The sequence below is a fragment of the Rhinolophus hipposideros genome (genome assembly GCF_964194185.1).
Source record: "Rhinolophus hipposideros genome assembly, chromosome: 3".
NCBI classification, from domain to species: Eukaryota; Metazoa; Chordata; class Mammalia; order Chiroptera; family Rhinolophidae; genus Rhinolophus; species Rhinolophus hipposideros.
This window is the reverse complement of record NC_138049.1, coordinates 82,736,805-82,749,022: the sequence shown is the minus strand read 5'-3', so window position 1 is coordinate 82,749,022 and position 12,218 is coordinate 82,736,805. Positions and strand designations below refer to the sequence as shown.

Here is a 12,218-nt window from a genome sequence, read left to right as displayed (position 1 = left end):
TATTCTTCAATATTATTTAATGCTTCAGTGTTTAATGGTTGCTTTTTGATGCTCTTTCACATTATAATTGGACATTTACCTAACCTCTGATTTATTGCCTAAAAAAATCCACATTTACTGTGCTACCCTCTAATCTGCCTCTTTAACATTTCACATAAAAAAGAGACATTAGCTTCCTTTTTGATATAATGGAAGGACCTGAGCCAGGGTGCATGTTCAATAAATGTAGCTATTACTTTAGTTATCCTTTTTCTCTGAAAATTAATAAATTTCTTCTCCTTCAGCCTCTTTACTAAGTTTCTGTCACAGAGCCTCCTTCTCCTGAGTTTTAGTCATGATTCATCATTTTCTGATACACAATTATATGAATCTGCAAAATATATCCACATCTAGAAAAAATACATACATTCTGCTTTTCTATCAAAAAGTAAATCAAATATTTAATGTTTTAAATGAAAGGGCATCGATTGTGTCCTGTGTGATAATGGTATAATAATGCCAACCAATCTGTTTCAAAGTTATTCAACCCTAAAACCTCAGAACCTACAGATAACATTTAAATCAAGCCATGATACCAAGTTTTCTGCTTCTGACCATATGTGAAATCTACTCACTTCTAAATTTTAAACAAAACTGACACTGCCTCAAGACATGAGAGGATTAATAGTTGTTTTTCCTTCCTAGAATAATTCAACAAATATATGCAGCTTTCTGAAAAACATGGAAAGAAAAATGCCTCTGCAAATCGCACAAATTTCTCCATTTTTGGAACAACAACAAAAATAGCCTGGAATATTGTCCTGTTCCTTGCCACCTTGTCACCAAACTATCTCAGAAACAGCATTCAATATAAGACACAAAAAAGTCAGACTGTCCCGATAATCCTTACTCCAATTGTGTACTTAGGTAAATTTCCCTATTTATAAATTTACTTGCCTTTCATATACTATACTTATTTAACAATATTGTGTAATAAATCATCCAAGGCATGCGTTCAGGAACATAGTTTGGAAGTTAATGGCAACAACCAAGTTGATCTCCTGGATATACTTTGCATATTAGTACCTAGCCTTCCTTCAAAGTTCAATTAAAGTTGTGTCTATCCTGCAGGAGGCAATATGGCGTAATGGTTACTCGTGGTCTCTGGGTGAGAAAGCCTGATTTTCGGCTATACAATTTATTCGCTGTGTGACTTTAGATAAATTAACTTCTCTAATTCTTATTTTTTCTCATTTGTAAAACAAACATAATGTTAAGAATTATCTCATAGGATTGGTGGGTGGATTAATTGTGGTTATACATACAAAGTGTCTACTACAGTACTTGACAAAGAGTAATCTCCCGATAAATACTGACAGCAATGATGATGATGATGATGATGATGATGATGATGATGAAGAATCTATGACTACCATGAAAAACAAGAGTCATGACCTTCTCTTAATTCCTATGAAATCATCAGTCTGTAAAATCCAGATCTTCCCATGCCTTATTATTTATCTTATGAGGATACTGTTGTATCCTCCTCAGATTATTTTAAAACTAATAAATCTGATACCTCTTCATATATCAATAAAAATCTGATACATTTTCATATACCAATAGCACATATTACAAACAGGTGTTACCAACACACTTTCAAGGACATTTGTGTTACACAATAAAATACAATAGAATCTTAGCTCACTGGGATTCATCCCCCAAACTGTAGCCAGCCTATAAGGGTATCTGTAGTAAATGACTTAACATTTTGTCAGTTAGGTGTTCTTGAATGTTTGTTATCTCTCTTTACTGCAAAATCTTTTTTGAAAGTAGTGTTCATGAGTCAAAGGTGAGCAATGGAGGACATGATATAAATGACTTGTTTCCCAAAATAGTTAATAATAATTAAGCAACAGGATGCCTGGCTATGACTTCTCAAGTTTTTGGTGAATAAAACATGCAATCAGTTCAGAACTCTCCATTTGAAAAAAAATGAAGAAGTCATATAACATGGGTATTTACTAACAATAATTTGGGAGATCAGCTATTAATCAGTACTCATTTTTAAAAAAATATATATTTCCATATCATATTTATTTTATTGAAATTCTCCATTTTTTGTGAGAAAAACGGTTATATTTCAATCTATGAATACATTAAAACTTACTCTGCATATAGCTTTAAAAATCAAACTGGCGTCAGAATATAATTCCAATTAAGATACATTTGTTAAATATCCAGACAAAAAAAAAGGAGATCAAATCAGGTGTTTAAGTAAATAAGGACATAACAAAAGCTGATGACACTACAGAGTTATTTCCAAGGGTTTCTAAAAACTATCTCTAAAACTTCCTTCCTTTTTACAGCTCCTGTGAGAACAAAATGCTTCAATATAGACAATGTGTTAAACAGAAACTAGGAATAATGATCAGACCTCACAGTGTTCCCACTCTCAGATACCATGTCACAAAATCTCTTTGAAAGAAGATAAATAAAGTGAAAAATAGTGTGTCCACTCTCTACCTGGATTTATCCAAGTTATGCTCATTCTTATATAACGAGTAAATGAAATATTAATGTACAAGGCCTAACATGCATTCATAAGAAAACGTCATAAACAAATAAATTAAAATACACAAATGACTGGGGACAGGATATTATATATCAACAAACCACAGAGTGGAAAAAAGAAGGCAGACTAACTGGATACTACAAGACCCAGGAGTTATACGGCAACAGTGGTTGCCCTAGTTTTTCTTGTGCCTCATATATGCCAAAGTGGGTACTGGAAAAGCTGGCAATCCATAAACATCAATAGAAGAGCAGACAAAACAAATAAATAAATAAAAGCCTCAAGAAAAGCCTGCTTTCTTTGGCCAAAAGACTAGATAAAAAAAGGGCAAGCTAGCAAAATAGAAAACGTTTAGCAACAAACATCCTTCTCCAGCTAAACAACACCGGAAAAAAACAAAAAGCAAATCAACAACAACAACAAAACGTGTTTCATGCTCACCCCTGTCAAGAAAGGTTAAGTAGGGAGTCTAGACTTCCATCTTCACCTAGCTGTGTAAAGAGGCACCCTTTTCCCCTGAGTGGAATCAGAGAAGACTGAAAAGGGACGAGGGATTTCATTTCCACCCACGGTAAGGACACCTCCTACAGTGGCAATGAGCCTATTTGGAGATCCTGGACTTCCAGCCTTATGAGAAGTAACAAGGCACCCTTCTCCCTCAAGCCAGCATGGTATCAGGAGTCTCACTCCTGCTAGAACTTTCAGCATGCTCCAGTGGGACTGAGGCCTCCACACTCCTCTTGGTGTCACTAGAGGCCATGCAGGGAGCAGTAACAAAAGATTCCTCCACCTTTTGAACAAAGTGGTGTCAGTAGATGCAGAGTGGAGAGTCTGGACTTTCATCTCCATCTGGAAGTTTCAAGGTGGTGCCCACTCTCTCTCTGCTGACATGTCAGAGGAGGCCTGCTAAAGGAAAATGTCATTAAAAGTCTTACATGGTCACACTTTGATTTTGAATAAATCACTCTGATAGCAAAGTGTGTGTTCAGGTGGGGTGGAGAGGGATGGAGGATGGTGAGGGTAAGAAATAGAAAAGAATAAAATAGTGTGTAGTGTTTGGAAGCCAAAGGAGAAGCCAAAACACTGGAAAACGATGGAGAGTAAAGTGCAGCCAAGAGACCTGATGAGAGGTCAGAAAAATTTTATTGGACTCGGCAATTGGGAGATGATTCTGTCACAAAAGTCACTGTTTTTAGGAAAATGATGAGGACAGAGGTCATACTGAAGAGGTAAATTGAGAAAGTGAGGCAGCTAGTATAGAACTAGTATTGTCAAAAGCTTGAAGGAAACAAAAGAGGATAAGTGTCAAGAGAGGTTATTTTTATTACTTTTGGTAAGTGAAACAAGTATGCTAATTTTTTTAAATTATTCGGGTTGGGTCATGGCAACAGGCTGCTACAAGGGAAAAGTACATAGGGAAGACGTTGGAGATACTAAAGAAAAGGATATAACTTAGAACCAGTCTGGAAGAGATGATGAGCATTAGAGTTAAGAATATGGGTGAACAAGTCAGCCTTGAAAACAAAGAACCATTTCATCCTTTGGGAATGAAAGACAGTGGGAATGAGGATGGAAGTTTTTAGGTGGCAGGAGGTTAAAGAATGTCAGAAAAGATATATCCATTTCCGCCCCCAAAAACAGGATGAAATCAGCTTCCAAGAGTAAAGGAATATGGGTTTATGAAGAGGACTGAGGAGGTTTATAATTTCTCTTAAATACACAGAACCAGAGCTAATCATGCTCAAGTAAAATCAAGACAAGTAACCATTGACTAAGGGAATGTGATATTTTAAAAACCCTCATTGGAATCATTTTTTGTAAAACAATGTATTTCATGATTTGGTTTATGAGTTCAAATGTCACTCAGCCGTGATTCAAAAAGGCAGTGCTTATTTTCTTACAAAATCAAGCTTCAAGTTGAGGTCAAGTTCACAAACACCATTAAAATATTAAGGAAAATATTAAAAGCATCATCTGATATTTGTATAATTTCTTCTTATATTTTTGTTATAGTTGAATAAAACTTCTATTTATATAAAATACTGCTTATATTATCACACACAGCATTTTTTTACCTTAATTGAACCATGCCAAGTAGATGTTAATTTGTCTGTTTTACAGATGAAGAAACTGAGAATCAGAAAGGAAATAAATGATATATCCTATATTTCATAGTAAGCAGAAGTATCAACATTCTGTGCCAAGTATTTTATTTGCTTAAGCAGAATCTTCCCACGATTTTGTAAATGTGTTTTAATAGCAGATCAAAGACACCTTAAATTTAGTTTTTCTGACAATTTTGTTCTTTATTGAAGAAATGTAAATAAGACTATGCCAAAGATACTGAGAGGAGAAAAAAGAATTACGTTAAAGGAAAAGTCATATGAATGTTACTTTATCAGAAGCTAATTTTATAAATTTAAAGGTATTATACCAATATCTTTCCTAAGCTTTATGGAAAATATTTTAAGGAACACAATCTAAATTAAAAAATGATCCTTACTGAGAATCTAAATGTAGTTAAGTCACTAGAAATCAGTATTTGTGATAAATGTTAATCCCTGTTTCTCTTTTGGTATCAAAAGTGCATCTATATCTGCAAACAGGAAGGCCAATCCTAGATGGACCGCCAAGCTTTTCACTAAAATTAGAAAGTAGCACCTAGACTTTCTAAAAAGAAATATTTCCACTGTTGAGATATTTGGCAATATTTTGCTTCATCATGTGATCATGCAAACAAAACAATGAATCTACCAAAATTTGTGAAGAATTCAGGTTACCAAGTCTTGCCAATCAGAGCACCTGGAATACTCTCAATTGGACAAAAATTTATTAATCCTCCTAAAGGTATAGAATCACCATATTTGAATCTATAAATTTGAACAGATCTATGTCTGTCAGCGGACAGGCATGCTTGACAGCAAACAAGAATATTTTCGTTATATATACATTTGTAGCCCTGAACTATTATGAAGATAATGGTTCTATAGATTTAAGAACATAAATCTGTCCTCAGTACCCAAAATAATGTATATGCATCAAATATCATTCTAGTGCAATAAATGTATTATTAATCATTAAAGTAGGAAAGAATAAAAAAAGTTTCAGCCATTAATTTTGGTGTTCTGAATACACAAATCCAACTCCTTTGCATCAGCAGTAGCCCCAGACTTAATTAGAATTATGGAGAAATATATAGATCATTAGTCCAACTCCTTAACTTGTGAGACAAGGAAACTGGGTCCAAGGAAGGAAAGCTTATCAAGATTCACATGGGGCAAAAGTGGAATTAAAATCCAGGTATCTGGATTCACAGTTTAGTGCACTTACCAGAAGTAGCATAGATATAAATAACCTTATCTAATTTCATCTGGCAAGCAAATTCCGAGGCTGAGTGGAACTTGAAGGATCATGCTGAGTTTGCTGTTTCATCATATGCAAAAACACCCTCCATAACAAATGGATAATTAAATATGATAATCACAGGAGGAAAATCATTTAATTTAATCAAACATATTATAAACACTCTTCATACTATTCAAGATCTTTTCTAAATAGCAATCGAATTCATAAAATGTCTGGGCTCTTTCATTAGCTTTCTCAGAATCATTCCTACTGAAAACACACACACAGCAGCAACAACTGAAATAAAACAAACCACACACACACACACACACACACACACACACACACACACACACATAGCAAAATTACCAACAAACTAGTACTTTTAACCATGGCCTCCAATTCTAAACATAATAATAACAATAGAGCACTAATTTGCATCTATCATTAATCACAAAAGCAAAACAAATCATTGTGAAAGCTTATTGGTGTATATCACTGCATATATATATATATATATATATATATATACATACATACATATATATATATGCAAATATATATAGGGTGCCAAATACACACACAAAAATATAGGGTGCCAAAAAAAAAAAGTATACACATTTTAAGAAAGGAAAAAACTGTATTAAAAGTATAATACTCAATATACCAATAATAAAAGATGAATACAAGTCATGTGTATACATTTTTTGGCACTCCGGTATATATATGTAAGCTTCCGGAAAAATCATTCCGAAGAACTGAATCATCTGGATCATTTTTATTACTCACTCAGTCTTGAGACTGTCTGCACAGTACTGACTAAAATGTACTTCAGTGTGCACCTTTCTTCCAAATGAATATCTATGTCAGGTTTATTTATAGCCGCTGCCTTCAATCAGTGCATTTCCAGGTATGAGAAGGAAAATCATCTCAACAATACTCTCTCATACAGATGTGAACCAAATCCTGGAAATCTTAATAAATGGCCTTTGAAAAGGTAATGAAAGATCTATAATGTAAAATGTACATTAAGATTTATTAAAGAGTCCAAAGGATACTCACCTTACCCTCCTTAATAAGCACACATAAAGAGCCTCAGGCAATGAGAGAACGAACTTAAACTTTATGCATCTGTTTGCGCCTCTTTATACCCTTCAAGATTTTTATCATCACCTCCTCCATTCTCTTTTCCTCATTATGATTTCTCTGAAATTTGGACACCTCTCTTTGTTTCTTACTTAGATTATTTTCTCTCTATTTAGGAGCTTTTCTTCCTAAGGCTTTACAAAAGCAGAACATGCTTCCCCCTACTGGGAAAAAATTAAATTACAAGGTACATCTGAACATGTTCTTAAGTATCAAGAAATCAAGTTCCTGGGAAAGATAAAATGCTTAAAGAACCAGGTGCACAGCCTTCTCTGACTGTTTCACCAGTCGCAGAAATACTTTGCACTCCATTAAGACTTTCTCACATGCATTTCTTTAGCTTGGCCGTTTTCAAAAATACACTAACTCTCATTAGTGAAAGATGAATTAATCACTGAACCTGCAGCCCCAAAGAGAACTCCAATGAGCAGGTTAGAGAAAATCATCAATTTGTAGTGTATTGTTTGCATTTTAAAGATATTAACAGCTAAATGAAGATACTTCTGGAAAATATATTGAAGTAAGCAATTTGAGAAGGCCTACTTGCATTTTTAATCGTTTTTAACAATCCTGAGCATTTATTAACTCATTACTTTTCCTATGTATTGATGTAATTATCTTAGTTTTTTAGTAGAGAGTTTAATTTTTTAATTGACTTTACTTTTCGACTTTATTTGCTTTAATTCAGTAACCAAAAAAGTAGTAAGCATAATTACATTTTATCTTCCCAAATACTCCACAAAACCAACTCGTTCCTTGAAAAATAGTTTACTTGTTTCACACGTTCAATATTTTGATTATAAATCCTTTACTTGTTTAGTATGAAAAAAGGAAAAACACCTACACATTATTATTGTTATAAATAATAATCTATCAATATAATCTTGAACTAGACAGAATGCCTATTTGAATCATACATGGAGGGTCAGAATTTTTCCTTCCATGTACAACTACATAAGTCTCAAAAAAGAAAACATTTATTTTAATGCTGAAGGGCTGAGGAAGAGGAACTTGTCACTTTTAGTTCTGCTATAGGTTAAGCCCATAACAACCTAAGCTACAAAACTGCATTGTAGTCAAATTAATGATGAAACGATTCATTAATAATGAAGGATTAATAAAAAACAGCCTGGAGATTTTTTTAAGGTACTATGTTACTACAGATATCATGAAAATCTTTAGCAGTCCAAAGGCAATATTTCAAGATAAATGATGTAATTTGGCTAATGTTTCTGTCATACAGAAGTTTGTGTGTGTGTGTGTGTGTGTGTGTGTGTGTGTGTGTGTGAGTGTGTCTGTGTGTGTGTTTAAATAACCTTTCAAAGCCATGCAAAAGACAAGACATATGTTTCTCTGGGGATGAAATCTCCATTAACACTACAGGTACACAAAAGAAAATGCACACTTGGTAAAACAGTTGATCAATTGTGTAGTGTTCCCAGAGACCAGCAACTCGCAGAGTAACCCAATCATCGCACTTCAAATAAATTGATAAGCACTTTAGCCTCTGCCACATTCACATAGACGAACATGCATAGTTTAATTCTAAGCCTTTCCATAGCAAAGACTGTAATTAGACTAAAGGGTAACAGAATCACTTCCCAAATGCAGGAAAAGAAATGCTGATATGTAAATAAGAAGCTCTTAGAATACTACGTGGGTGATCATTTACTTCTAAACGGATTGCCCTTTCCTCTGCGAAGTGAAAATATCCCTGTGAACCGCGTTACACTTTATGGTGTCTCTATCAATGATTCTAAAAGGTCACATAACCACTGTCATTAGATCTCCTAGCTTTGATCTTCCCCCAAATTAAAAGGAGCATTGTTGCCCGCCCCAAGAATAGGTTCTGTCCGCCCGAGCTCCGATGCTCTGTCCGCGAGCATCTTCAGGGGCACAGTTTCTACGAAGGAGACAGTCGTCCCTCCCCAACTTCACTCCCCTTAACCAAGCCGCGGGTGCGATGGGCGGCCGGCGGTTTGTGCCCATCTATAGAGGCAAGTCCTACCTTCCGCCAAAAGGCGTGAGGCATGCACAAAAGATGGATCCAGGCTATCTTTCTCTGCCATCAGCTCAGGCAAATATTTCTCCTCTTCCATAGCGCGGACTTCGGACAGTCCCCGGGCGAAGCGCAAGGTTCCGCTCGCTCGGACGCGGGGTCGCCGGGCAGCGCCTGGCTCCCGCGCTGCTCTGCCTCCGCCGGGGAGAGGGGATCTCCGCGCGTCCTCACTGGCCCATGCACCGAGCACCTGCAACTCCAGCCGTCGGGCTGCACGGCCCAGCGCCCACACCTGCCGGTCGGTACAGTCGTCCCTGGATCGCGCAGTCCCGGCTCACACAGGCGGCCTTAACTGGAGAGGCGGGAACAGGACCCGTCCCACCTCTACCCACCACTCATTGGTGGGGGTGCTGTGAGAGGCGGGGCCCCCGCGAAGGCCGCGGGCTCTCATTGGGCAGAGCCGCACGTCGGATCGCCTGACTGGCAGGAGGCAGCTGTCGCTGGGAGGGGGGCACAGAAGGTGCAAACGCTTTCTTCTTGCAGACCAAGCCTTCGCAGGTTATTAGGCATGCCCAGTTGTGTGGAGCCCTCTGTGTCTTCAGCAGAGGTGCAGAGGGGGTAGAGAGCGGGAAAAGCACCCGTTAAGCAGAGAAGCTCGGGTCCAAGACGTCAGGGAAAATGGGGATGAGGAGTGCAAGGCTGACGGGAGGGAAAGCACCAGGGAAAGTCTCAGGAAGGTAGATAGGACTTCACCTGAGTCCCTAAGGCACAGGTGTCTCCTCTCCCTCGTGCGGCTCAGACGCACTCCAGTGTGCAGGAATCGGCAGCGCACCGAGTCTGGAAACATAAAGAAGACGGCGTTTGATCGGCGGCTTGTGTTTCCAAAGAGCCTGACCTACATCTCGGGGACGCTGTAGGATGTTCATTGATAAACAAATAGAGCGGGTCTGGGGCGATCGTGTTGTAGCAATACGCTTCCAGCGTAGGATCACTGGGGTATTGACTTGATTCTGGTTTCTCTCCCATCCATCCCTCCTCTCCCAATCCACCCCTATCTATGGGAGGGGTTCCGGGAGAGGGCTGAATTCTACAACTGAAAAGGAACACAATTAGCCACAATTAGTGAAGGAATTAGGAAGACATGTGGAAAAAGGAAGAGACTAGTTAAACAGGTAACCCCAGTTGCTCTAATTTTCCCCTTTCTCCTTATTTTAGATGTGATAGTCTTTCACCAAGTACCGTTGCTGAGCTACTTTGTATCTCTCTCACTTTTATTTAAGGAGAGTCAGATGCTGCAGGTATCATCAACACTCGAGGCAGTTCCCATCCTTCTCTTAACAATGGGAGGTGATAATGCAGCTTGCATGCTTCAAATGTTACAAAACTATTGTCTCTTTTCATAAACAATCATTTTATTCAATTTGCCTCTCCCCCCACCATTTTTGGTGTGAAAGAATGGGAGCTAACTTTCCTACAAATAAAGCATGCTGAAACTTTTCCAGGTTCTTAATGTAGTCAAATCTTTTCCTTATTTATTTTTCAGGATAAGATTGGGAGATTATCTTTTACTTATGCTTTACATTTTTTATGTGACTTCACATCCATGATCTCAATTTGTCCTCAAAAAAGCACTCTGTGAAACATGGTTCAAGTATTACTTTCTGTTTTATAATGTGGAAACTAAGGCACAGACAGGAAAGTTCAGTAACCCAGAAGTAACAAACATGACTTCTTTTGGCACCAGAAATTGTTCATCCTACCTGGAAGCTGAGAGTATGCTACCACAGGGCCAATGATGAGGGAGTATATGGCTAACAATTATGATCAGATGGTTAAAAGTTTATGAAATAAGCTGTGAGAACTATGATTCATTGATAATTTTATTTTTTGACAGTAGGAATGCTGCCAATCTTCAGAGAGGTGGCCAGAAGCTATTGTAGTGGAGGGTGGATAAAATGCCAAACACAACTAATAAATTGTAAACACTTTGGAATGAATATAAATTAGAAAAATTATTGTGCAGTAATTGTAATCACATTTTGCTTTGCATCATACCAAAAGATTAAAAGCATGTAGTGCTTATGGGGCCATGCACAAACCCAGTTTCATGAATCAAAAACATGCAGTAATTCTTGTTACGTCCAGCAACAGCAATTACATTATCTATTCATAGTCCTCTTTTCCATGATTAAAGGTGCAGAAAGAAGATACCATGGAAAGTAGTCCAAGGATTGGCTTTATTATACAATGTCTCTAGATATTCATGTCATTATAAATATGGTGAATTAGCTAGCTAACTTTTATATTCCTAATTATTACCAAAAAATATTTATAATTTTATTTTCTCAGGTAAACTCTCAGCAAATGGCTAAACTGCACTTTAAAGGGGGAAATGCATTTTCAAACAGGATATGACTGTGTGAATAAAGATGCCCTGCACATACATTTATCCTACATCACATCCCTATATTTTCAATAGCTGACTCTATCTCACCATGTGTTCTCCGCTTATTTCACATATGAATATTTTACAGTTACCACAATTACATAGTGGATATCCTCAGCATAACTTTATTAACACAAACATTTTATAAACATAAATATAAATAAATTGAGAGCCTTCTATAGATAATTGTTGAATAGATAGTATCATATGTCTAAACATGAATAAATTATAACTACTGGTAAACCCGCCTCTTTTTCTAATGGTGTAAATAACTTAACCATATTGACCACTGAATTGATTTGTATATCTTAGGTAAAGATTTATCTCATTTTAAACACGAGTTCTAGTCCTGAAAGGTGTTTTGGTTTTTTTGTTTTTGTTTTTTGTTTGTTTTTGTTTTTGTTTTTTAATGGTATTCCATTTACTGCACTATTATTTCAACAATGGGATATTATGGAACATTTTGCACCAACCAAACTTGGTTCTGAAGGGTAAATAAGGCATGCATTATAGACTATGTCCTATAATTAATGCACAAACTGTGTATTCAATACTTTTACAAACCTTTATAAGAAAGGCCCGGATAAAGGGTATTTAATCAGGCTTATCTTTGCACACTAACAAAAAAATTACCCAACATATAATATTACATAAAACACACAGTTTTTATTTCAGAGTTCTCATCAACTTTAGGGATATGTCACTAGCCTGACTACTTACTCCAAGGG

General features: G+C 36.7%; 1 protein-coding gene across 7 annotated transcripts in view; it reads right to left on the bottom strand.

The window, feature by feature from the left end:
* KHDRBS2 (KH RNA binding domain containing, signal transduction associated 2) overlaps window positions 1-9,374 on the bottom strand; it is a 542,840-nt gene extending 533,466 nt beyond the window's left edge. For 6 of the 7 annotated variants that reach the window (XR_013993122.1, XR_013993123.1, XR_013993124.1 and 3 more), the window contains exon 1: window positions 9,054-9,367. Coding sequence is in view for 2 of the 7 variants with exons in the window: in XM_081044943.1 (XP_080901069.1) it covers window positions 9,054-9,144 (91 nt within the window). In the remaining 5 variants the exon portion in view is untranslated. Of the gene's footprint in view, window positions 1-9,053 lie in introns of all 7 variants that reach the window. The other variant, XM_081044942.1, reaches the window with a different exon arrangement.
* Window positions 9,375-12,218: the final 2,844 nt, after the last annotated feature.